This window comes from Oncorhynchus mykiss, chromosome 14, assembly GCF_057628025.1.
Source record: "Oncorhynchus mykiss isolate SJ-2025 chromosome 14, ASM5762802v1, whole genome shotgun sequence".
NCBI classification, from domain to species: Eukaryota; Metazoa; Chordata; class Actinopteri; order Salmoniformes; family Salmonidae; genus Oncorhynchus; species Oncorhynchus mykiss.
Genome location: NC_143035.1, coordinates 24620070 through 24647692, shown reverse-complemented (window position 1 = coordinate 24647692; position 27623 = coordinate 24620070). Strand labels below are relative to the sequence as shown.

Here is a 27623-nt window from a genome sequence, read left to right as displayed (position 1 = left end):
TTTATGTAAGCATAACTGGGGAAGAAGTGTAGTTTCGTCTGATGGTGGAACACATAGCTTGTGGATCTTGTTAGAGTTGCGTCAATTTGAATCTGGTATCAGGATAAATATGACAATGAGTCACCGATTGTATACTATGTATTTTTTATTAGCTAAGCAATAAGTGGTAAATGCAATTTTCGTATATACGGGCTCTCTGTCCCACCTCACAGGGCAAAACAGAGAACTAACTTGTTCTTGACAAAGATATTATAAATATACTCTGACAGAAAAAGTTCCTGCTTCCGAGCCGGCCTGTCAGAGTAGAGACTGGGCGTGGTTTAGACTCACCCAGCCTATCGTTGATTGTTGTCGTACGAGCTGGTACCAGCCCCCGGGCGCTCCAGTTGATAGATGTAACTGTTGCTGTGTGGTGTATCTATGCGCTTATTCCCTAGATACTGTTATCACATATCTGGTTTCTGTTATTGTTAAGTTTGAGTTGTAACAAAAACAGTCTGTGGTTTGCTACACTACGTTCTGTATGTGTCCGTTTTTATGTTATTCTATATTTTTCCATCATGAGAAAGGCCCATGGCCCTGAAACTGTTAACAATGTTTCAAGTCAGCTATGTTGCATAACACCTACATACATCCACACAAGCCAACAGCAGATAATATTCAATCACATATATGGTAACGGGCTATAGTGCATAAACACAGAAACCTCATAATCTGCACAAAACTGCTACAGTAAATGTATATTTTTTATTTGAAGGATTCTTTCTCCACTGGTGAAAGATAAGGGCCATATATTTCGAAAGCCAATTTGCAAGCAGTGATTATTGGTGTTTCTAAGGGCTCCCAAGTGGTGCAGCAGTCTAAGGCACTGTATCTTAGTGGTTGAGGCATCACTACAGACACCCTGGTTCGACTCTAGGCTGTATCGCAACCGGCCGTGATTGGGAGTCGCATAGGGCGGCACACAATTGGCCCTGCGTCATCCTGGTTTGGCCGGTGTAGGCCGCGTCATTGTAAATAATAATTTGTTCTTAACTGACTTGCCTAGGTTAAGGTTAAAGGTTAAATTAAATGGAAAAAAAATACATTAAAACATAGCACCAGGATTATAGTTCACATAAGGCAGCTGTGGGTGAACCTGAGAACTGTAGAAAGAAGGCAGAATGCTGTCTAGAGTTTGAGAGCTAGGTTTTGACTCAATCTATGGTTCACAGCTACGGACGTAACTAACTTTTCGTGACAGGTTTAGAGAATTTACGCAGCAGGTGAGAGTAATTAACATAGCAGGTTAGGAGAATTCAGTTAAGGTTAGGAAAACGTTTCGCTAAAATTCTCCCTGACTAGACTTGAACTTGCAGCTTTTTTTAAACCATTGCTGTTTAACTGAATATTTTTTTATTATATCGCCAAGACTGTCGATTGATCATTCTAATGATGGAAATTCATGTCCTCAAAGATGGAAGGCAGGCGGGAGCAGACAAGATCAGGTGAGATGGGACCATTCTAGCACAGTGAATAATAAACATTCTGCTCATTTTCTCATAGATTAAAAACATTTTAGTTTTCTGTTCCCAAAACTAGAACCTGTTACGAACAGAGTGGACTTTACCCTTTGCCAAAGTTTTTTTAAAATTGTATTGTTTGAGTGCAAGGGTGAATTTAGTTATTACACAGGTGCACTACACAGGTGCACTTCACATTGTGTGCAAAATATGCAAATACATGCTAGAACGGACCAATAGGATCCCACTAGCTCGTGCTTGGCTCTGCCCACCTCCTTGCTTGTTCTGCCCACTATGATGAATTTGCTCACATTGGAAACGACAGGCTGTGGTCTGTCTTGGGTTAGTTATAAAAGCTAATGATAGGTCAGATAAGGTGAACAACAGGCACAACTCCGATATAATATATATATATTTTTTTCAAAGTTGCCACGTGCGTCCACTTACGGTCAGTGCATTCAAAAACCTACCCATTTGATCAAGTAAGAATCAAGTTGAAAATTAGCAATTACATCTTTGTTGACTTTCATACAAGATTCCTCACTTTGTGCTTTATTTTCGTGAACAGATTTTTGGGTAGAGTTAAATCTCGCTCCGCATCTTCCTCTGGTATGACATTAGCCGCAACCTTGTTCTTCGATGAGGTTTAAGGGTGGTTGACATCCAATATCTAGCCGCAACCGACAGGGGGCGCCAATTATAATTGGCAACAGTAATTTTGCTGTTTTTCTTCCGGTTGCATATCGTTCAACTTCCGAGTCAAATGCGTTAGTTCTAAATCAAAATACAGAGAATCTAAGGAGTTAGCAAGCGACTTTGTGGTGTTTTAATGACATTTATTATTTGGGATTTTAAATCCAGAAGCGTATAGTAACAGATGGCAGGTTTACCCCCCGGAGACCCGCAGTTGGTCTCTATGATCGTCAATCATTTGAAAACGCAAGGTCTTTTCGATCAGTTTAGAAGGGACTGCTTGGCAGACGTGGATACAAAGGTAACGACAGTTGTGAATGGTGAATAGTAACAGGTAGCTAGCCAGCAAGTAATCTACAATTTGCCATTGTACAGTAGCTAAGCATTAGTCTAAGCATTAATAATATTGTCCAAAAGCTGTTGCCTTCGCGAGTTGCTACAATAGTACCTATGTTCAGGTCGCGAGACGCTGCCCTGGATCAGACCTACCACAATCTGTTTTTTTCAGACAGGATTTAGTGCACGCATAACCAATAAATTGCAAACATGGCTGTGATAAAAATGTTGTTAAACTAGCTAACGTTATTCACTATTTTTAGCCTGCATACCTGAATTTAAGACAACGAGTGGACAACTTTGTGTCCAATCACCTCTCTAACCACACATGGAGTCCTCACTTGAACAAGAATCAGTTGAGAAACAACATCCGACAGTTGGTGCTGCAGTAAGTAATTCGTGAGAGTTCACATATGACCCTATTCAGAAAGTTTTAGTTATTCATGGGGATCTTAGTAAAAATGTAAATCAATTGCAATCTGGTTTCAGAGCTTTTCGTATTATTCTGAACGAAATCCAATTTAGTATAATAAGTTAATTTTGGTATGGTTACATAAGACAGATGGTTACTTAAGGTAAAATCAAAAGTAGGGTGGATTGATGAGCTTATAACATCTAGCAAACATCTAGTAACCCAAAGATTCCAAGTTCGAATCTCATTGCAAGTTCAAACTTTCGAATTTGAGCTAATTAGAAACTTTTAAACTATTTTTTAAACTACTTAGCATGTTCGCTAACACTTCCCCTAACCTGAACCCTTCACCTAACCCTTACCAGAATAGCCCTTTTAGCTAACTCCTAAACTTAACTCTAACCTTAACCCAACTAACGTTAGCGAGCTAGCTAACGTTAGGCACCTAGTTAGAATTCGTAACATATCATATATTTTGCAAATATGTAAGTGTATGTTTTGCTTTAAAAAAAAAAAAACTACAATCTTAATTGTAATTCGTAGCATTTCATACGAAATGGGTGATGAACAGCCACAAATGAATACATACCATACTAAATGTAGTGTCTCAGATTTACATACAGAGTAGTACAAAACGGTCTGTGACCAGGTTGCTTATTTCCACAGGGGCTGTGAATGTGCAACCCTGTATCTCTCTCTATTCAGTCACTTACTATAACTTTTTAAATCATATGTCATGTTAGAACATCAAGAGACAGTGCATCCGCTTTTGTGTATATGAACTGAATCCTCTTCTGATCTCGTGGCAGGTCTGGGATGCTGGAGCAGGGAGTTGACAGGATAGTTGCTCAGGTGGTGGATCCCAAAATCCATCACACCTTCAGGCCCCAGGTGGAGAGGGTGGTCCGTGAATTCATGTCCCCTGGCAGCTATGTTGATGAACCCCCAGTCCCGCCTGCTCCTGTAGAGGAGAAACAAGACTTTGACCTGCCAGTGCAAGGTGAAATACAGTTGAATGCTTCTAGTAGGTCTTTAATCTGTCTATTATCGTCTTGTCTAATTCCAGGAAGAATATCTTTCATATTTGCAGAGCACAACAATTTATGTGTTTTGTTTGTAAATGTAAATGGGATTGTGTTTGAAAATGGTGTGCTTTTGGATTATTGTCTGACTTAACATTTGTCTGTATGACTCAATGATAAAGTTGGATTCCCAGCTCCTTCATCTGCCCCTGCTACTTCAATGGCCAGAGATGCCATGTCCATCCTGGATACCATCACCACTCTGAACCAGGAGGCCAGCTCCCGGGCCAGCTCCAGTGGAGAGAAGGGCCCGAAGGGGGGCTCTGAGAGGGACCAAGACCCAGAGGAGTCGATGCAGGAGTCTGAAGGAGGAGAGCAGGACATGAGTCTGGTGGAGGAGGGAGAAGAGGACCAGGACAGGAAGACACCAGAGAAAGAAGAGGAAGCGAAGCTTGTGTCAGAGGCCCAGACTATGGAGGTCAAAACAGAGGACGTACAGGAGCAGGTGGACTCTGAGAGAGAGGGGATGAAGGGTGAGGGGGAAGAGGTTGGGACTCAAGAGGAGGCAGAAGAGAGAAAGGAGGGGAAGACCATAGGAAAGCTAAAAGATGAGGTACTGAACAAGGATGTTGATCCACTTCAGTCCCCCAATGAGAAACACCATATCAATCAGAAGGCCAGAGAGAGGTTAAAAGAAGGTGAGATCTAAGTCTTGAATGTTTAGGTTCATGAATTTGATGAGAATTATCACTACACTATGACATTGTCGAATCACTAAGTAGGATTTGAAAGACTCATAGTTTCAGATACCATTAACCATTTGTTTCGTGTGTAATTTTTCATCAGAATATTCTCTGGAAGACTCCGACCTTGATGGCCTCAGTGACATCACTGTGAGCTCTGTCCACACCAGCGACCTGTCGTCCTTTGAGGAGGACAGCGATGATGAGCAGCCACCGTCAGATTCTACAGAGGATGGCGAGGTCTCATCTGAGGGTCTGTTTGTGTACATGTATTATTTGTCAGTAAGAAGCATTTATTTAGAGATACGAATAACTGAAACCGTTTCAGATATCAAGTGAAAACAGAAGCTATTAGAGGGCAATATTGAAGCCAATATTTCCTTGTAAGTAATTGGTTTTTATTCTGTGTGATCTCAAGATGAAAAGTCTGAGAAAAAGAAGACCAATAGAGAGGAAGACAATGAGGAGAGCCCAGAGCGCAAGCCTCGTCGACAGGCCTACGTCCACAAGCCCTTCCTCTATTCCCGTTACTATAGTGACTCTGACGATGAGGTTACTGTGGAGCAGCGTCGGCGGTCAGCGGTAAGTGACAGGCTGATATTTATGGTAAAGACATGCCTGCAAACTGAAAATACAAAAGTTGTGGGCAAAGTGTTTTTTGTGGCTGGGTTTAATCAAACTTGTTCTATCTATCTCCTTACCTCTATTCTCTCAGGCCAAGGACAAGGAAGAGAGGCTTTTCAAGAGACAGCAGAACAGGGAACGCATGGAGGAGAAGCGTAGACAGAAGTCAGCTCAACTAGAAGACCAGGGTACTTGTAACATCAATATATTCCACAATGTGCTTTTCCCTGGCAGACTAATTAGTGTGTCAACCTTTTATACCTGAGTCATTTGACTTTTGTTCTTGTAAAAGCTGAGGGTGTGGTAAATTGTCCATTCACTGTGATGTTAACTCCCTGTACAGAGAGCAGGCAGCAGACCTCTTCCCCCAGCCTGGAAGTTCAGGATCCGAGGGCCAAAGAGGCTCTCAAGGAAAAGAAGGTTCTAGAGAAGAAGATGGCCCTCAGTAGGAAGAGGAAATGGGACTCACGGTGTGTGTGTGTTTTATAATTGTGTGGACCTGTGGATGCTTGAGTTTGAGTTACTAGATACATAGCCATGTCACTAAAGTCATTTACATTTTTCAGGAAAGAGGGAGATGTTACAGGCAAGAGAAAGGGAGATGCAGCAGGAGAGTTCAACAAAAAGGAAGTAAGTGTTGAATGAATATCCTAACTTGTGACTGTATGCTCATCTTGGCCATTGGTTTAATGAATTAAATGTTGTTTATTGAGTTAAATAACTTATTTTAGAATTGTGTGCTGATGTATTTCTTTGCTACCTCACAAACAGGAAGCAAAGGGTATTTCCTCAAAGAGCTTGCAGCACAAGTCAATCAGAAAAGTCTCTGAGTCTGCAGCATCAGAAGAGAGGCACAGGAGGAAGAGTGTCAGCACTTCTGAGGAATCTGGAGAACCTAGAAAGCTGGCAGACAAAAGCCGTACACATTCCTTTATCCTGGACTTGGAGCAGGGATCTGAGTCACCACTCAAACAGCGAGCTGCTGGAAAGTTTGACCGGCTTTCCCGCAAAGAGTTAAACCCTAAAGAGCGCAAGGAGAAAGAGTGTAGCCTGTCGGACGAACGCTCCAAGCTTAAGCAAAAGTTGGAGAAGAGAGTAGTAAGTGAATCCCACACAGATGAACCTGAGCAGAATGAAGGGGCCCACATTGAAGTATCCTCTGATGACAAAGGGGAGAGAAAGTCCAAGGTGAAAGGTGACAAGAAAGTGTCAGTGAATGCCAGGGAAGGTAGGGCATCTGTGTCAGAAGGAGGTGTCTCTGACGAGGGGGCTAGCAAGGAAGCCACAACCAAGAAGGGGAAGGCTCCATCAGTTGAAGCTGCCAAAGTTGAGAAGGACAGAGAGAAGGAAAAGAACAGGGAAAATGAGAAGGAAAGGGAGAGAACCAAAGCAGAGAAGATTCCATTAAAAACTGACCCTAGGCAGTTACTCCGTCCGGATTCCACCGGCTCTTCTGAGGAAAGGTCTGATATGGAGCCTGGATCAGAAAGCATCAAGAAAAAGGACAAACACCCTAAAGAAGTCCTCAAGAGGTCAAAGAGCCACACAGAGGACAAATATGTAGAAAAACCCAAGTCTAAGCCAGACATTGAGAAGGAGAAACCCAGAACAGAACATGTTACTCAGGAAAACCAGAAACCAAGTAAGTCTAGCTCTGAAACTGACAAAGACTCCAGAAAGTCCAGGGAGACAGAGCCTGGAATGAAGGTAAAGGTCATGGAAAAGTCCAGATCCAAGTCAAGGGAGGATAAGAAAGCTCAAGGTTTGGAGGTCAAAAACAAAGGTAGCACATCAGGCAGTAGACCTGACGCATCAAAGGAAAGAAAAAGAGAGGGAAGCATGAAGGAGCAAAGGAAAGACACCCAGGAAAACCCACCAGAGAAAATGGAAGGCAGGAGTGGGAAGAAAATGCTTGATAAAAAGGCCCAAAGCACAGAGAAGAAAGAGACCCAGGATGAGAGAAAAGGACGTAAAGCAGATGAAAAGTCGGATAAGTCCTCAATCTCCTCACCTGCTATTACGGAACCTCCTCTGAAGAAAGGCCCTCAATCCAAAGACGCAAGCACAGACTGGGATCCCACTGATGCCACCATTACCACCTCTGCCTCTGTTACCTATGATGCTTTGAGTGACGTCACCCCTGAACTGGAGGAGGATGACAGTGAAATGCCACTCGGTGAGGTGGAACCACGTCCTTTGACAACTGGGGCAGATGCTCTTCTGACTTTGATGGACATCTGTACCTCAGCAGATGCAAGACTAGGCCAAGGAAGTGACATCACAGGGGCCATGCAGCGAGAGGCCTGCCCAGAGCTCTCCTTCCAAGAAGCAGACATAAAAATGAAAGAGGCAGCTCTGACCCTGCTCTCCATGGACCCTGAGAGTATACTATCTCCTACCTTAGTCACTCCAGCTACACAGGAAGTCACAGAGGCAACCATACCTGCTCTGCAGCGAAAGGAAACTGCTAAACGTGTTGCAAAAGATCAGGAAGATTCTGAGCATGTTCTAGAAATGGACGAAAGTGATCTAACAGCTACTGCCTCATCAGAGAAAATGGATGAACAGTCAAGGAGCCAAGGTAATGTGTCTTGTGAGTTGTCAGTTCTTCTTTTCTTAAAGTATCACAAGGCAATGGAGAGTATTTGGATGACTTATTGTTAGTTACATTACAGTCGATGTTCTGGCCACAGATATTCTCGACACAGGGGGGAAAGATACGGTGGTGTCAACATGGACATTAGTTGAAGGGATGTCTCAGGTGAGAATGGCTTATGGTGTTTCTATTTCATTCTAGTTCTATAATATATATATCAGTTAAATGTTACTCAGACTTTGATAGTATCTTTGTTCCAACTCTTTCAAAGGAAAATAAATCTACTGTTGACAGAGATGAGGAAAAACCAGGCCATGCTGATGTTGTTCCTGAGCAAGAGCCCGTATTGGGACCATCAGTCGACAAACAATGTATAAGATTCATACCTTTATCTTAACCTTGTACATTCACACTCCTCACCAACGGGTTTTACACAAACTCCCAAGTTTCCAGATTTTCCTGCATTCCTCCATTCTTTTGTGGGGTTTTTTCAGTTCTCCCCCAAATAAAGTTTGTGTGCTCTCTGTTAGTTTTTTTGAGTGTAAATTTGCTCATCTTTGTTTTTGCTTAGATGAGACTCAGACTGAGAAGACAAAATTGCTGGCCATGGAACATGAGTGTCAGGTTAAGATGGACATTGATAACATTAGTAAGTCATACACAACCTCAATAATATTCAAATACCAATCCTTAATATTATTTGACATACATTGAGTGTACAAAACATTAGGAACACCTGCGCTTTCCATGACAGACTGACCAGGTGAATCCAGATGTAAGCTATGATCCCTTATTGTCACTTGTTAAATCCACTTTAATCAGTGTAGATGAAGGGAGGAGACCGGTTAAAGAAGGATTTTTAAGCCTTGAGACAATTGAGACATGGATTGTGTATGTGTGCCATTCAGAGGGTGAATGGGCAAGACAAAATATTTAAGTGCCTTTGAACAGGGTATGGTAGTAGGTGCCAGGTGCACCGGTTTGAGTGCGTCAAGAACCGCAACGCTGCTGGGGTTTTCATGCTCAACAGTTTCCTATGTATTTCAAGAGTGGTCTACCACCCAAAGGACATCCAGTCAACTTGACACAACTGTGGGAAGCATTGGAGTCAACATAGGCCAGCATCCAGGATGAAACACTTGTAACACCTTGTAGGTGTTAATTCATGCCCTGATGAATTGAGGCTGTCCCGATGGCAAAACGGGGTGCAACTCAATATTAGGAAGGTGTTCATAATGTTTTGTATGCTCAGTGTTCTGATAGAAATACGATTATAAAAAATAACTGATTGGATTTATATGGCGCCTTTCTATCAACTGAGATGCTCAAAGCGCTTTACATAGTAGGGGGAAACTCGCCTCATCGACCACCAATGTGTAGCACCCACAGTGACCATTTTTGTGTCAGAACGCTCAACATACATCAGCTATCAGGTTGAGAGTGATATATGCCAGTGAGGGCGCTGATAGAATGGGACCAGGTTGGGAATTTGACATTGGGGTCTTACAATAAGTGCCATCGGATTTTTAAATGACCACAGAGAGTCAGGACACCTGTTTAACATCGCCTACGCAGGGAAATGTCCCATTGGGATATCCTTAGACTAGAGGTAAGCGTGCCCCCTACTGGCCCTCCAACACTACTTCCAGCAGCATCTGGTCTCCCTTCAAGGGACCGAGCAGGGCTGACCCTGCTTAGCTTCAGAAGCAAGCCAGCGGTGGGATACATGGTTTAACGTCATTTGGTATATATTTATTTAACCAGGCAAGTCAGTTAAGAACAAATGCTTATTTACAATGACGGCCTACCGGGGAACAGTGGGTTAACTGCCTTGTTCAAGGGCAGAATGAGTTTTTTTTTACCTTGTCAGCTTGGGGAATCAATCTAGCAACCTTTCAGTTACTGGCCCAACCACTAGGCTCCCTGCCACCCCTAGAACTGAAGGGGGACTGACTGTAGTTTGCTAAAAGTTCCAAACCCCACAACCAAACCAACTGTAAAAAATAATACATTTAAAAGCGTTTTGAAATGCTGTTAATATCCAAGCATAGACTTTAGACCTGAATGCCAATGCATGTTGCATGTAGTTTTGACTTTGTGTAACTCCAGTCCTCAACATACTGTTTTAAAAGGTGATCTCTCCTCCTTCCATCTCAGATAAAGACCAGACTGAAGCACAAGAGGAAAATGGAGTCACTGAGTCTGTAAGTACTCATTCTTGGCAGTTTAGCACTCATGATTTACAAGAGCACCACAGTCTTTTCTGGGTACATTTTTGTGAAGGCTAAAGTGACTGTTACTGCTTTCCGCTGTTAAAACTTCTTAGGGCTGCAATCCCGTTAACGGGATCAATATGACAACAGCCAGTGAAAGTGCAGGGTGCCAAATTCAAAACAATAGAAATCTCATAATTCAAATTCCTCAAACATACATGTATCTTATACCATTTTAAATGTAATCTTGTTGTTAATCCCACCATAGTGTCCGATTTTCAAATAGGCTTTACAGCGAAGCACCACAAACGATTATGTTAGGTCACCACCAACTCACAGAAAAACACAGCCATTTTTCCAGCCTAAGAGAGGAGTCACAAAAAGCACAAATATCCCACTGTGTATTCAATAGGGACTGGGTTGAATATCGACCAACCCCAGATTTCCCACTTCCTGTTTGGATTTCTTCTCAGGTTTTTGCCTGCCATATGAGTTCTGTTATACTCAGATATCATTCAAACATTTTTGGAAACTTCAGTGTTTTCTATCCAATACTAATAATAATATGCATATATTAGCAACTGGGACTGAGGAGCAGGCCGTTTACTCTGGGTACCTCTGGGCACCTTTCATCCAAGCTACTCAATACTGCCTCTGCAGCCATAAGAAGTTAAACTTTATATGTGTATTTCAGGGGAAGTGTGACACACCTGAAAAACCAAGGGAGACTCGACGTGGTCGGCCATCAAAGCTGGTCAAACAAGCCAGTGAGTCTCTGATGAGCTTTATGCAATCCACAGGTGTTTGTGTCACGCTGTTCTTCTTTGGTCTTTACTTGTTGTGTTGTCTCTCTTTCTGTTATGTGTCTAAGGAACGATTTTGATTATTTTGTTGCAGGCAATGCATCCAAGTCAGACGGACAAGAGGACGAGAAAGGATCTGACCTGTCTGAAATGGTAGTTATCTGCCCTCTATGACTGCGTGTAACATTTTATCTTATGGAAGCACGCAATCTTTAATTCAGAAAAATACATGCACTAAATTTGTTTGGTTCCTTGTTCAGGAGGACAAAATGGAGGGAAGAGTAACCCGCAAAGGAAGGCTATCCGGTCAGAAAGTTACCACGGCCAAAGACTCCGGTACATTCATTTAGACAAATCTGTGTTAATGAGTAAAAACGGAATGTTTTGGTATTCTTTTATTACACGTTCACGTGACATTTGGCCAGCTTCACATCTCAAATTGGGAAGACCATCTGAGTTTGTAAATCTTGTGCCCTTTCTGCAATTCATCAGCTATGGAGAAAAATGAGAAGGACAGTCAAGAGCAGCAGTCCAAGCTGGCTGTGGAAGTGAGTAAAGTAAGTATAGTCCCTACCTATCAGTACTTGCATTAGGTAGTAAAAATGTCACTACTTATGGGTAACTGCCAAAATAATGGAAACACTTGAGTAAATTAGGGATATAAAGTGTATTGAAGCAGGTGCTTCCACACAGGTGTGGTTCCTGAGTTAATTAAGCAAATAACACTACATCATGCTTAGGGTCATGTATAAAAAATGCTGGGCAGGCCATTATTTTGACTACCATGGCTATGCCACCGTAGGATGACACTAGAGGTCACTGAATGGTTTGATGAGCATGAAAACAATGTAAACCATATGCCATGGCCGTCTCAGTCACCAGATCTCAACCCAATTGAACACTTATGGGAGATCCTGGAGCAGAGCCTGAGACGGTGTTTTTACTCTCACCATTAACAAAACACCAAATTATGGAATTTATCGTGGAAGAATGGTGTCGCATCCCTCCAATAGAGTTCCAGCCACTTGTTGAATCTATGCCAAGGAGCATTGAAGCTGTTCTGGCTCGTGGTGGCCCAACGCCCTATTAAGACATTTTATGTTGGTGTTTATTGAAGAATGGCGCCGTAGAAGATGGCTGCTGTTTTACGGGCTCCTAACCAATTGTGCTATTGTGTGTGTTTTTTTGCGTTATTTGTAACTTTTTTTGTATGTAATGTTTCTGCCACGTCTCTTATGACTGAAGAGCTGCTGGATATCAGGACAACGATTACTCGCCTCATACTGGACAAATATTTTTTTCTTTAACAAGTCAGATGCAAAGGATTTACTTCAGACACTCGACAAGTCCCAAATCCCCGTCATTCGCATGAGAAAGAGACAGAGATGTCGTGTCGGGGTGCCTTATAAGGATCCGATGGCGAGTGGGTAATCTGCATCTACCATCAGTCCTATTAGCCAACGTACAATCATTGGATAACAAAATAGATGAGCTACAATCACATTAAAATCTGTAATATCTTATGTTTCACCAAGTCCTGGCTGAATGATGACATGGATAACATACAACTGGAGGGGATTTACGCTGCATCGGCAAGACGGGGTGGCGGTCTGTGTATATTTGTGAACAGCTGGTGCACAAAATCTAATATTAAGGAAGTCTCAATGTATTGCTCGCCTGAGATAGTGTGGTCTGCAGCTTATCATGAGATACTCTATCTACCAAGAGATTTTATCTATATTTTTCGGAGCTGTCTATTTACCACCGCAAACCGATGCTGACACTAAGACCACACTCAATGAGCTGTATAAGGCAATTAGCAAACAGGAAAATGCTCATCCAGAGGCAGCACTCCTAGTGGCCTGGGACTTTAATGCAGGGAAACTTGAATCCATTTGACCTAATATCTACCAACATATTAAATGTGCCAACAGACAAAAAAAATTGACCATGATTCTATCCTCCCGATTCCTGCTTACAAGTTAAAACAAAAGCAGGAAGCACCAGTGACTCAGTCAATAAAGAAGTGGTCAGATGATGCTGATGCTAAGCTACAGGATTGTTTTGCTAGCACAGACTGGAATATGTTCCGGGATTCTTCCGATGGCATTGAGGAGTACACCACATCGGTCACTGGCTTCATCAATAAGTGAACGTACGTACAGTGGGGCAAAAAAAGTATTTAGTCAGCCACCAATTGTGCAAGTTCTCCCACTTAAAAAGATGAGAGGCCTGTAATTTTCATCATAGGTACACTTCCAGAAAATCACATTGTAGGATTTTTAATGAATTTATTTGGAAAATAAGTATTTGGTCACCTACAAACAAGCAAGATTTCTGGCTCTCACAGACCTGTAACTTCTTATTTAAGAGGCTCCTCTGTCCTCCACTTGTTACCTGTATTAATGGCACCTGTTTGAACTTGTTATCAGTATAAAATACACCTGTCCACAACCTGAAACAGTCACACTCCAAACTCCACTATGGCCAAGACCAAAGAGCTGTCAAAGGACACCAGAAACAAAATTGTAGACCTGTACCAGGCTGGGAAGACTGAATCTGCAATAGGTAAGCAGCTTGGTTTGAAGAAATCAACTGTGGAAGCAATTATTAGGAAATGGAAGACATACAAGACCACTGATAATCTCCCTTGATCTGGGATTCCACGCAAGATCTCACCCTGAGGGGTCAAAATGATCACAAGAACGGTGAGCAAAAATCCCAGAACCACACGGGGGGACCTAGTGAATGACCTGCAGAGAGCTGGGACCAACGTAACATAGCCTACCATCAGTAACACACTACGCCGCCAGGGACTCAAATCCTGCAGTGTCAGACGTGTCCCCCTGCTTAAGCCAGTACATGCCCAGGCCCGTCTGAAGTTTGCTAGAGAGCATTTGGATGATCCAGAAGAAGATTGGGAGAATGTCATATGGTCAGATGAAACCAAAATATAACTTTTTGGTAAAAACTCAACTCGTCGTGTTTGGAGGACAAAGAATGCTGAGTTGCATCCAAAGAACACCATACCTACTGTGAAGCATGGGGGTGGAAACATCATGCTTTGGGGCTGTTTTTCTGCAAAGGGACCAGGATGACCGTGTAAAGGAAAAAATGAATGGGGCCATATATCGTGAGATTTTGAGTGAAAACCTCCCATCCGAAGGGCATTGAAGATGAAACATGGCTGAGTCTTTCAGCATGACAATGATCCCAAACACACTGCCCGGGCAATGAAAGAGTGGCTTCGTAAGAAGCATCTCAAGGTCCTGGAGTGGCCTAGCCAGTCTCCAGATCTCAACCCCATAGATCTCAACCCCATCTTTAGAGGGAGTTGAAAGTCTGTGTTGCCCAGCAACAGCCCCAAAACATCACTGCTCTAGAGGAGATCTGCATGGAGGAATGGGCCAAAATACCAGCAACAGTGTGTGAGAACCTTGTGAAGACTTCCAGAAAATGTTTGACCTCTGTCATTGCCAACAAAGGGTATATAACAAAGTATTGAGAAATTTTTGTTATTGACCAAATACTTTTTTTCCACCATAATTTGGAAATAAATTCATTAAAAATGATTTTCTGGATTTTTTTTCTCATTTTGTCTGTCATAGTTGAAGTGTACCTATGAAATAAATTACAGGCCTCTCATCTTTTTAAGTGGGAGAACTTGCACAATTGGTGGCTGACTGACTAAATACTTTTTTGCCCCACTGTACATACCCCAAAGAGAAGCCATGGAATACAGGCAACATCCGCACTGAGCTAAAGGCTAGAGTTGCCGCTTTCAAGGAGCGGGACTCTAACCCGGACGCGAAGAAAAACTCCTGCTATGCCCTGAGACAAACCATCAAACAGGAAAAGCGTCAATACAGGACTAAGATTGAATTGTACTACACCGGCTCCGACACTCGTCGAATGTGGCAGGGCTTGCAAACTATTACAGACTACAAAGGGATGAACAGCCGTGAGTTGCCCATTTGATACAAGCCTACCAGACAAGCAAATTACTTCTATACTTGCTTCGAGGCAAGCAACACTGAAGCATGCATGAGAGCATCAGCTGTTCTGGAAGACTGTGAGATCACGCTCTCCGTAGCCAATGTGAGTAAGAGGAACAAGGCTATGTGGGGTGGCCAGTCCTCTTCTGGCTGTGCCGGGTGGAGATTATAACAGAACATGGCCAAGATGTTTACATGTTCATAAATGACCAGCATGGTCAAATAATAATAATCACAGGCAGAACAGTTGAAACTGGAGCAGCAGCACGGCCAGGTGGACTGGGGACAGCAAGGAGTCATCATGCCAGGTAGTCCTGAGGCATGGTCCTAGGGCTCAGGTCCTCCGAGAGAGAGAAAGAAAGAGAGAATTAGAGAGGGCATACTTAAATTCACACAGGACACGGGATAGGACAGGAGAAGTACTCCAGATATAACAAACTGACCCTAGCCCTCCGACACATAAACTACTGTAGCATAAATACTGGAGGCTGAGACAGGAGGGGTCAGGAGACACTGTGGCCCCATCCGATGACACCCCCGGACAGGGCCAAACAGGAAGGATATAACCCCACCCACTTTAACAATGCACAGCCCCCACACCACTAGAGGGATATCTTCAACCACCAACTTACCATCCTGAGACGAGGCCGGGTATAGCCCACAAAGATCTCCGCTACGGCACAACCCAAGGGGGGGCGCCAACCCAGACAGGAAGATGACATCAGTGACTCAACCCACTCAAGTGACGCACCCCTCCTAGGGACGGTATGAAAGAGCCCTAGTAAGCCAGTGACTCAGCCCCTGTAATAGGGTTAGAGGCAGAGAATCCCAGTGGAAAGAGGGGAACCGGCCAGGCAGAGACAGCAAGGGCGGTTCGTTGCTCCAGAGCCTTTCCGTTCACCTTCACACTCCTGGGCCAGACTACACTCAATCATATGACCCACTGAAGAGATGAGTCTTCAGTAAAGACTTAAAGGTTGAGACCGAGTTTGCGTCTCTCACATGGGTAGGTAGACCATTCCATAAAAATGGAGCTCAATAGGAGAAAGCCCTGCCTCCAGCTGTTTGCTTAGAAATTCTAGGGACAATTAGGAGGCCTGCGTCTTGTGACCGTAGCGTACGTGTAGGTATGTACGGCAGGACCAAATCAGAGAGATGGGTAGGAGCAAGCCCATGTAATGCTTTGTAGGTTAGCAGTAATACCTTGAAATCAGCCCTTGCCTTGACAGGAAGCCAGTGTAGGGAGGCTAGCACTGGAGTATATAATACAATTTTTTGGTTCTAGTCAGGATTCTAGCAGCCGTATTTAGCACTAACTGAAGTTTATTTAGTGCTTTATCCGGGTAGCCGGAAAGAAGAGCATTGCAGTAGTCTAACCTAGAAGTGACAAAAGCATGGATTAATTGTTCTGCATCATTTTTGGACAGAAAATGTATGTTTTTTTAAATTTTTTTAACAATGTTACGTAGATGGAAAAAAGCTGTCCTTGAAACAGTCTTGATATGTTCGTCAAAAGAGAGATCAGGGTCCAGAGTAACGCCGAGGTCCTTCACAGTTTTATTTGAGACGACTGTACAACCATTAAGATTAATTGTCAGATTCAACAGAAGATCTCTTTGTTTCTTGGGACCTAGAACAAGCATCTCTGTTTTGTCCGAGTTTAAAAGTAGAAAGTTTGCAGCCTTCCTTATGTCTGAAACACATGCTTCTAGCGAGTGATGACTACTGACCCGTAGCACTCACGTCTGTGGCCATGAAGTTCTTTGAAAGGCTGGTCATGGCTCACATCAACACCATCATCCCAGAAACCCTAGACCCACTCCAATTTGCATACCGCCCCAACAGATCCACAGAGGATGCAGTCGCTATTGCACTCCACACTGCCCTTTCCCACCTGGACTGAAAGAACATCTACGTGAGAATGCTATTCACTGACTACAGCTCAGCGTTCAACACCATAGTGCCCTCAATGCTCATCACTAAGCTAAGAACCCTGGGACTAAACACCTCCCTCTGCAACTGGATCCTGGACTTCCTGATGGGCCTCCCCCAGGTGGTAAGGGTAGGTAACAACACATCTACCACGCTCATCCTAAACACGGGGGCCCCTCAGGAGTGCGTGCTCAGTCCCCTCCAGTTTTACCCATGGCTGCATGGCCAGGTACAACTTCAACACCATCATTAAGTTTGCCGACGACACAACAGTGGTAGGCCTGATCACCGACAATGACGAGACAGCCTATAGGTAGGAGGTCATAGACCTTGCCGTGTGGTGCCAGGATACCAACCTCTCCCTCAACGTAATCAAGACCAAGGAGATAATTGTGGACTACAGGAAAAGGAGGACCGAGCACGCCCCCATTCTCATCGACGGGGCTGCAGTGGAGCAGGTTGAGAGCCACATCACCAACAACAAGCTTTCATGGTCCAAACACACCATGACAGTCATGAAGAGGGCACGACAAAGCCTACTCCCCTGCAGGAAACTGAAAAGATTTGGCATGGGTCCTCAGATCCTCAAAAAGGTATACAGCTGCACCATCGAGAGCATCTTGACTGGTTGCATCACTGCCTGGTATGGCAACTGCTTGGCATCCGAACGCACTACAGAGGGTACATCACTGGGGCCAAGCTTCCTGCCATCCAGGACCTCTATACCAGGTTGTGTCAGAGGAAGGCCCTAAAAATGTTCAGACTCCAGCCACCCTAGTCATAGACTGTTCTCTCTGCTACCGCATGGCAAGTCTAGGTCCAAAAGCCTACTTGACAGCTTATACCCCCAAGCCATAAGACTCCTGAACAGCTTATCAAATGGCTACCCAGACTATTTGCATTACCCCCCCCCCCCCCCTTTACGCTGCTGCTACTGTTTATTATCTATGCATAGCCACTTTAACTCTACCTACATGTAAATATTACATCGACTAGCCTGTGCCCTTGTATATTTTTTACTGATCTATTTTATACTTAACCAATAATGCAGTTTTAAGAAAAATAAGTGTTAATGGCTTATAAGTAAGCATTTCACTGTAAGGTCTACATATTCCTGTTGTATTTGGCGCATGTGACAAATGATATGAGTACATGTATGAGTACTGTATGAGTACATGCATTATGTAATGTTATATTGCCCTTATACCCTTGCTCACATGGTTTGCTATTGTAGGACAATGCGGGTGATAGGGCCACAGATTCCAGAACGCCACGCAGAGGACGCTCGTCTAAAACCTTTGCGGATGAGGAGGAACTTAAAGAGGTTATATCATCCTTCACTGCTCACTCCCCTTCTGCCTGTGTGGATTGTATGTTGATGAGGTATGTGAGTCGAGTCTGTGAGGTAACCATGTTAGATGTTCTCTGTACAGCCTGAGAAAGTGGAGGAGACCCCGCCTCGCAGAGGCAGACGGTCAGGTGCCCAGGCCAAAGACTCCACCACAGGTAAGAGGTTCCACCACAGCCATTTGGAAATTCAAGATCTAAATGCTTCCATAGCTCTACTCTGTGCTAGGCCTATTTAGTACTTTCAATCTCACGTTTCTGATATGTAGATGGGTGATAGCTAAGGTGCATGCCAACTTCATCATATTTTTCCTGTGTGCCCCTCAACAATTAAATTTTTTGTCATTATCAACACATTTCACACAAAATAAACATATTACTTTCCTACACAGGAAACCAGGAGAAAGAGGAGGAAGAGAAAACAGGAGAGACATCATCGGAAAAGCCAAAGGAGAAACAGGAGGTAAGTTCAGTCGACATGATCAGTTTGGCATAGACCTTCATTCATTCAGCGTAGGGGGGTCTCATTCAGCTGGGGGGCGGCGGTCTCATTCAGCTGGGGGGCGGCGGTCTCATTCAGCACAGGGGCGGTGGTCTCATTCAGCACGGGGGCGGCGGTTCCCCATTCAGGGGCGTGGCGGTCTCATTCAGCACGGGGGCAGCGATTTCCCCATTCAGCAGGGGGTGGCAGTCTCATTCAGCAGGGGGGCGGTGATAAAACATGAGGGGAGCAGGCCAACATCAACTATTTATATGGCCACACAGATCACTTGTTAACAGCTGATTGACTCAGTATTTCAGGTCAGGGCTCTCTGTTTTGTTGTTGTATTAGATTCATCCCCCTCTTCAAAAAGATGAGGAGGAGGAGGAGGAGGAGGAGGAGAAGAAGAAGAGTGAGCAGAAGAGAGGCAGTAGACGGGGAAGACCAGCTAAACCTCCAATCTCCAAGAAAAAGACAAATGAAGATGCAGAAAGCTCTCCTTCCAAGGAGCCCACTGATACTCGTGAGTTTCTTTTTTGAAACTTTATTTCAATCCACAATATAATCTTACTGCAAGATCCAAATACTTTCATAATGCATGATTGGGTATTAAAAGTGATTGTCAACAACTATGAAAACTATCATTGTCGATGCACTTTCTAAGTGCATGGAAGGGAGTTAATACAGAACTCAGAAAAGCTTGGTCTGGCATTTGTTACAGTAACAGTCTCTTTCTCTTAGGCAAACCTGCAGTGAAGAGGAAGAGGTCTGAGGAATCTGGGGAGGTGTGTCCTTTTCACTTCTCTGACCACAAGGTTTACTGAGCCATGCCTGGTTCCTCTTTGACCCCCAGTCTTTACTCCTGCAGACTTCATAGATCTGAAAGGACTGGATACATTAGTTATATGGGAAATTATAGGGCTAGGTGCAGCCATCACCTTATTGCTTACACTTATCCAGTCCATTTTAGATCTATGAATGCCGAGGAGCTGGTTAGAGGAAGGCCCCTGAGATAAAATGGAACCGTAGCAATTAGTCCTTCCATTGACAGAGAGGTGTGTGTTTTAAAGTGAGCTTTGATTCTGTTGAAGGGGACCCAGCCTGAGGAGGAGGGGACCCAGCCTGAGGAGGAGGGGACCCAGCCTGAGGAGGAGGGGACGCAGCCTGAGGAGGAGGGGACGCAGCCTGAGGAGGAGGGGACGCAGCCTGAGGAGGAGGGGACGCAGCCTGAGGAGGAGGGGACGCAGCCTGAGGAGGAGGGGACGCAGCCTGAGGAGGAGGGGACGCAGCCTGAGGAGGAGGGGACCCAGCCTGAGGAGGAGGGGACCCAGCCTGAGGAGGAGGGGACCCAGCCTGAGGAGGAGGGGACCCAGCCTGAGGAGGAGGGGACCCAGCCTGAGGAGGAGGGGACCCAGCCTGAGGAGGAGGGGACCCAGCCTGAGGAGGAGGGGACCCAGCCTGAGGAGGAGGGGACCCAGCCTGAGGAGGGGGGGACCCAGCCTGAGGAGGGGGGGACCCAGCCTGAGGAGGGGGGGACCCAGCCTGAGGAGGAGGGGACCCAGCCTGAGGAGGAGGGGACCCAGGAAAGTGACCTGAAGGAACAAGAGGAGAAACAACATGGAGAGGATAGCGGTGAGAATAGATGCAATACTTCCGCACACTGTGGTCCAAATGACACTCGATTAACCCATGCCATGTCATTAAAAAAAAACTTGTTCTGTCCCTCCCTTTCTTTTTCAGTGAGCCAGTCTGACGACCCGGAGAAGGGGACAGAAGAGGGCTCCAGTGATAACAAAACAGATGAGGTACGTAGAGAACATACAGTCAAGCTGATTTTAGATATTGCATATTATTATTATTCTATCTTTGAATGGTTTTGATCAGTCTCAAACCAACCAAAATGGTGTTTGAATGGATTCCCCCCTCCCCCATGGAACTCTACCAGGGTGAGGAGGACAAAGACACGCCTCAGAAGAAACCTGCTCGTAGGGGAAGGCCCTCGAAGGGAGCAACATTGACGTCAGAGGAACCGGGTATGGCTCAGGGGGTCTAGGTAGTTAGGAGGATATGATTTCCATGGAAATTAATTTTGTAACTTGGCAAAACATTTATCGATGGCTGTTGGAGAACTCTGATCTCATACATGTATGTATTCATTACAGTTTACTCTCATAGGAGCAGGTTAAACTGGGTGAGAAATGAGGGGTTGAAACGTTGTTGCATCTATTAACACCACCATGCTTTTGACTACTGTGTGACTATGCACACTTTTTCATTGTAAACAGAAAATACCGTATCTGAGAAGACCGACAAAAAGCCAGACAAGAAAGAGAGCGAACAAAAAGAGGATGAAGAGGAGGAAGAGACGCCTAAATCCAGAACTGCGACTCGAGCTGCTGTTCGCCTTGAAGCTGAGAGGTAAACGATGTGTCACATGACATGCAGTGCGTGATATACACTACATGGCCAAAATTTGTGGATTCGGCTATTTCAGCCACACCCATTGCTGACGGGTGCATAAAATCGAGCACACAGCCATGCAATCTCCATAGACAACCATTGGCAGTAGAATGGCCTTACTGAAGAGCTCAGTGACTTTCAGTGTGGCATCGTCATAGGATGCCACCTTTCCTACAAGTCAGTTCGTCAAATTTCTGCCCTGCTAGAGCTGCCCCAGTCAACTATAAGTGCTGTTATTGTGAAGTAGAAACGTCTAGGAGCAACAACGGCTCAGCCACGAAGTGGTAGGCCACACAAGCTCACAGAACGGGACCACTGAGTGCTGAAGCTCGTTAAAATAGTTTGTCCTCGGTTGCAACATTCACTACCGAGTTCCAAACTGCCTTTGGAAGCAACGTCAGCACAATAATTGTTTGTCTGGAGATTCATGAAATGGGTTTCCACGGCCGAGCAGCTGCACACAAGCCTAAGATCACCATGCGCAATGCCAAGCGTCGGCTGGAGTGGTGTAAAGCTTGACGCCATTAGATTCTGGAGTAGTGGAAACACGTTCTCTGGAGTGATGAACTACACTTCACCATCTGACAGTCCTACGGACAAATCTGGGTTTGGCGGAGGAGGAATAATAATAGTCTGGGCTGTTTTTCATGGTTTGGGCGAGGCCACTTAATTCCAGTGAAGGGACATCTAGACGCTACAGCATACAATGACATTCTAATCTAGACGATTCTGTGCTTCCCACTTTGTGGCAACAGTTTGGGGAAGGCCCTTTCCTGTTTCAGCATGACAATGCCCATATGCACAAAGTGAGGTCCATACAGAAATTGTTTGTCGATCGGAGTAGAAGAACTTGACTGGCTTACACAGAGCCCTGACCTCAACCCCATCGAACACCTTTGGGATGAATTGGAATGTCGACTGGGAGCCAGACCTAATCGCCCAACATCAGTGCCCGACCTCATTAATGCTCTTGTGGCTGAATGGAAGCATGTCCCTGCAGCAATGTTCCAACATCTAGTAGGGAGGCTAGGGGGGGGGGGGGGGGGGGGGGGGGGCAATTCCATATCAAAGCCCATGATTTTAGAATTAGATGATCGATGAGCAGTTTTGTCCATGTTGTGTAGATTCTAGAACATGGCTGACTTAAAGGGATAGTTCAGAAAAATTACAAATGTATGTATTCGTTTCCTTACCTTGAAAGTGGTCTATGGACAAGGAGAGACTGCAATCCACACTTGGGTTTTGTTAAACTAAATACTGCCACCAACCACTCATATTAGCGTCTTTTAGTATTTTTCCACAACAAGGAAGTCAATGTCCCCCAGTTAGCATGTTTTAAATGTCATGTCAAAATCAATCAAATTTCAATCACATTTATTTGTAAAGCCCTTTTTACATCAGCCGATGTCACAAAAGGCTATACAGAAACCCAGCCTAAAACCCCAAACAGCAAACAATGCAGGTGTAGAAGCACTGCTTTGTTTTCTGCTTCTTTTTTTATCTCAAAGTAAATAGTCATTGAGCTGCAGTTGAAGTCGGAAGTTTGCATACACCTTAGCCAAATGCATTTAAACTCAGTTTTTCAAAATTCCTAACGTTTAATCCTAGTAAAAATTCCCTGTCTTAAATCAGTTAGGATCACCACTTTTTTATTTTAAGAATGTGAAATGTCAGAATAATAGTAGAGAGAGTGATTTATTTCATATTTTATTTCTTTCATTACATTCCCAGTGGGTCAGAAGTTTACATACACTCAATTAGTATTTGGTAGCATTGCCTTTAAATTGTTTAACTTGGGTCAAATGTTTCGGGTAGCCTTCTGCTAGCTTCCCATAATAAGTTGGGTGAATTTTGGCCCATTCCTCCTGACAGAGCTGGTGTAACTGAGTCAGGTTTGTAGGCCTCCTTGCTTGCACATGTTTTTTAAGTTCTGCCCACAAATTCTTTATATGACTGAGGTCAGGGCTTTGTGATGGCCACTCCAATACCTTGACTTTGTTGTCCTTAAGCCATTTTCCCACAACTTTGGAAGTATGCTTGGGGTCATTGTCCATTTGGAAGACCCATTTGCGACCAAGCTTTAACTTCCTGACTGATGTCTTGAGATGTTGCTTCAATATATCCACATAATTTTCTTTCCTCAGGATGCCATCTATTTTGTGAAGTGCACCAGTTTCTCCTGCAGCAAAGCACCCCCACGACATGATGCTGCCACCCCCGTGCTTCACGTTTGGGATGGTGTTCTTCGGCTTGCAAGCCTCCCCCTTTTTCCTCCAAACATAACGATGGTCATTATGTCCACACAGTTCTATTTTTGTTTCATCAGACCAGAGGACATTTCTCCAAAAAGTATGATCTTTGTCCCCATGTGCAGTTGCAACCCGTAGTCTGTCTTTAAGGCGATTTTGGAGCAGTGGCTTCTTCCTTGCTGAGTGACCTTTCAGATTATGTAGATATAGGACTCATTTTACTGTGGATACAGATACTTTTGTACCTGTTTCCTCCAGCATCTTCACAGGGTCCTTTGCTGTTGTTCTGGGATTGATTTGCACTTTTCGCACCAAAGTACGTTCTTATGTAGGAGACAGAACGTGACTCTTTCCTGAGCGGTATGCCGGCTGCGTGGTCCCATGGTGTTTATACTTGCGTACTATTGTTTGTACAGATGAACGTGGTAACCTTCAGGCATTTGGAAATTGCTTCCAAGGATAATCCAGACTTGTGGCGGTCTAAAAAAATATTGGGTGCTGATTTCTTGGCTAATTTCTTTTGATTTTCCCATGATGTCAAGCAAAGAGGCACTGAGTTTCAAGGTAGGCCTTGAAATACATCCACAGGTACACCTCCAATTGACTCAAATGATGTCAATTAGCCTATCAGAAGCTTCTAAAGCCATGCTATCATTTTCTGGAATTTTCCAAGCTGTTTTAAAGGCACAGTCAACTGAGTGTATGTAAACTTCTGACCCACTAGAATTGTGATACCGTTAAATAATCTGTCTGTAAACAATTGTTGGAAACTTTCCTTGTGTCATGCACAAAGTAGATGTCCTAACCGACTTGCCTAAACTATAATTTAACAAGAAATTTGTGGAGTGGTTGAAAAATGAATGACGCCAACCTACGTATGTAAACTTCCGACTTCAACTGTACATAATGCCTTTCATACACGATATGTGCAAACAGTATTGACAACAGTAGGAGTGTATCATTTTCATCTAACCACCACACAGAAAACGGCAACTAGTGTAACATTGCCCTTAACCATCTTCAGATAATTAGAAACATTCATAATTAACTATAAGGGAGAAGGGAACAAAGTCTGTCCAACAATATCTTGTTGGGGTGTCTGGCACGGAGGTTGCAAGAAGGCAGTTCTCTCAAGTTGCTTTCCATTTGTATTTTCTCCAGGAACAAACCAAGGAAACCTTCCACCCGAGCTCGAGGTGAAGAGGAGAACCCAGCAAACACACGGTAGGTTGATGTGTGTGTGTATGCTTGCGTCCGTGTGTGTGACATGATGTGCTCATCTCTTGTTATTGTGTGAATCCTTGTTTATTTGTATAAACGTTATGATTATTTTCTGAAATGCTATATAGTATCTAGCAAATTTGTTTTATAAGGGACCTCTTTACAATTGTTTTGACATGACCCTCTAATATATTGTCAATAGGGCATTATATTTGTTACTGCATACTCTTGCTTACCTGTTATTACCCTTCAGTGGGATGAGAGGACAGGCCTCGACATCAGCTAAGGCAGGGGGGCGTAAACGTGAAGCCAGCCCCCCAGCAGTGCGCACCAGAGGTGGACAAAAATCTGAGGAGCCCTCTTCCAAAAAGACCAAGCGATGAACAAATACCTGCTTTCCCCAAGCCCAGGTATTAGAATATTCACAGCGCTGTTGACATGAGTTTTTTTGAGTTTTAAATGCTTCTTTGTTTTTAGAAACACTTCACATAAAACATACCGGTATTAATTTTAACAGATCTGAACCTCTCCCCTCTATTCAAGCCTGTGGATGTGTTGGATAGGAACATTTGGGGATGGCATGACAGAATGGTCTAGCAGTAGTGGTTCTCCAAACAGTCACCTGACCTGGATTTAGCTCATGGTGCTTTCCATTTCTATACAGTATTATAGACCCTTCACCATAGGCCCATATGTTTTAGATTGCACTGGTCATTTTAAAGATGTTAGCTAATAATATCTCATGAAACGGAGCATTAGAGACCAATCAAAGGTCTTATGTGGAGAGCCTCATTGACTTTAATCCTAGGACAAAACACTGGAAATTCTTTGTCACTGACAAATCGACTTCTGTCTGTGTTGGTCACTCCAAGGATTTGCTGTCGTGCAGGCATATGTTCTTTGGTTCCTGCGTCACGTTCAAGGGTTTTATATTTCTTTGACCTATAGATACATTTAGATATCATTCATATAGAGTTGTATAGAAGTTATTAACCTGGGTATAGTCTCACAAGTACTTTTACAATTTGTGTTATGTTTTTGCTCATTGTTTCCGTACCCAGAAGCCTCTTCCTGTTACTGGACTTGAACATGGAAGTATCCATTCTATGAATGTAAAGGAGGTGTTTGTCTTCTCCCTGTGTTTTTATTTTCTTCTGTTATTTTGTTTTTTACTACACAGATTTGTCTGTGCTCCTAACTACTTTCCCCATTAAGTGATTTCTATTTTTGGTTATTTTTGTAACGTGTGCTCACAGAGCTTATGCCCTGTTGTCAGTATTGGAAGAGATTAAATCCCTTTCAAATGGTGAACAAGTGGCGTGTGTGGGACTCTTTCCTCACTTATTGACTGAACATTTTGTTTTTGATTATACTGGAAGGTATGTTTCAGGACATTATTAAATGTGAAATTAATTCAAAACTGTGTTACACTTCACACTTTGCGTATGCATAATTATAGTACTTATCATAGTTTCACACATTTAAACTACAACTCCACAAATCTTCCACATCTGGTAACACTCATGAAGTGCCGTCTAATCCATTTTGCATGTTAAACAACTAAGTTAAGCTTTGTTATTGTTTCAACTGCAGATTGCCCCTTTAAGGTGAGGTAGTGCTACTGTGTGTATCACACATGTTTTAACTGCTGTGCAGTTAAGTCTCAACTGTTATTTTTCAGTGGAGGTGTTGTTTGAATGGATGTGCTATCTGTAAAGTGTACATAGCTGAAGTCAACCAATCAGCTGAGGGGAGAGGACATTCCTGGTTACAAATGGGGAATAAACTAACACGCTAAGAATGAAATATGCCACAATCGTTAACACATTACAAGGATTTAAATAATGACTACACCTGAGCCCATGAATTCCAAAGGCATCAATAAGGGCCATGAAATGCTGGAGGTTTTTTAAGACGCTGGATGGAGTTTTCCGACCGTTCCTGCGGAATGCTTAATCCGATTCTTTAAGGAGTTCTGCTTCAGGTATTTCCTGGTACAGGAATCCAGTCCCTAAATATTATCTTAACACCTCTTTTTAACGATTTGGATCCATTTTCATTTAGTCACTGGTCCTGGCAATGATTGATACCATTGGAGTAACCAGGTACCTTTTTGTTTTCTAATGACTGGCTGTGGACTGACAATGGGGACTATAATGTAAGGTCATAGATCATATTAAATGATGTTCTGTATGTAATTCTATGTGTTAGGTACTATTGTACCTAATTGTGTAGAGACAGCTAGGTTGGTATAGTACAGTCATGATCTAACAGACATTATAAACCAGGTGATTTGAGCCCTGAATGCTGATTGGTTGAAAGTTCTGGTATAACAGGCCGTATACATAGGAAATGACCAAAAATGACTTTTTCACTGTTCTAATTACGTTGGTAACCAGTTTATAATAGCAATAAGGCACTTTGTTGGTTTGTGGTATATGGTCAATATACCACGACTAAGGGATGTGTCCACGCACTCCATATCACTTATCCTTATCGCATCCTCCAGATGGGAGAGCTTCTCCTGTTGTGACTTGATATGAGTGTCATCAAGGTTAGGCTAGTCTCTTCGTTAGCCATGTGGTTTATACTGGAGAGCACTATGGAAAGCATGTGGTTTCATCTTAGCTGTCAAGTGAAATAGAAGGCATGTTAGATTTGAACAGAGGTGAGATCCTCCCAGACTGCCTAGCTCAGCTGTTTGGGATAAGGGGGCTCACTCTCATAGCCCCTCAATATTGGGAGTGGTCTTTCCTCTACTAGGATTTTGCCAAGGCGACTGGCACTGAATATAATGGCCTCCCATTCAGCCTCTCCGCTCACAAGACATAAAAGTTAACAGGTGTTTAATGTCAGAAGTGTTTCATATGAGAGTCACAGAAATAGAGACAGGCAGCCAAGAAGGGTAGAGGCTTAAAAAAAAAAAATCTATATACGCATTATTTAAAAAATACCATGGTTAAGGCAGAGATGGAGGTTAACTTGACTGGGTTT

General features: G+C 43.6%; 1 protein-coding gene across 13 annotated transcripts; it reads left to right on the top strand.

Annotated features, from left to right (window-relative positions):
• Positions 1–1811: 1811 nt before the first annotated feature.
• Positions 1812–25940, top strand: bod1l1 (biorientation of chromosomes in cell division 1 like 1). Of its 13 annotated transcripts, none has more exons than XM_090198620.1 (29): positions 1812–2496; positions 2795–2919; positions 3753–3943; positions 4148–4663; positions 4812–4961; positions 5127–5290; positions 5424–5520; positions 5676–5802; positions 5899–5962; positions 6104–7913; positions 8026–8093; positions 8200–8299; positions 8500–8577; positions 10086–10132; positions 10836–10908; positions 11039–11097; positions 11205–11280; positions 11437–11501; positions 18106–18195; positions 18305–18377; positions 18611–18681; positions 19051–19222; positions 19441–19484; positions 19791–20331; positions 20440–20504; positions 20645–20732; positions 20985–21117; positions 24570–24632; positions 24883–25940. In XM_090198620.1, the coding sequence occupies exons 1-29, from the start codon at positions 2380–2382 to the stop codon at positions 25010–25012; spliced, it is 5397 nt and encodes a 1798-aa protein (XP_090054746.1). In that variant the 5' UTR covers positions 1812–2379; the 3' UTR covers positions 25013–25940. The 13 variants fall into 13 exon arrangements, with proteins under 13 accessions (XP_090054746.1, XP_090054753.1, XP_090054752.1 ...); XM_090198627.1 differs by having other exon boundaries at positions 8008–8093; positions 20001–20331; XM_090198626.1 differs by having other exon boundaries at positions 8008–8093; positions 19980–20331.
• Positions 25941–27623: the final 1683 nt, after the last annotated feature.

Bases quoted from the DNA above. Each gene is read 5' to 3' on its own strand.
- bod1l1 (XM_090198617.1), top strand. From the start codon at position 2,380: ATGGCAGGTTTACCCCCCGGAGACCCGCAGTTGGTCTCTATGATCGTC. The intron at 8,094-8,199 runs GTGAGAATGGCT...ACTCTTTCAAAG, and splicing joins TAGTTGAAGGGATGTCTCAG to GAAAATAAATCTACTGTTGA. The intron at 10,133-10,835 runs GTAAGTACTCAT...TGTGTATTTCAG, and splicing joins AAAATGGAGTCACTGAGTCT to GGGAAGTGTGACACACCTGA.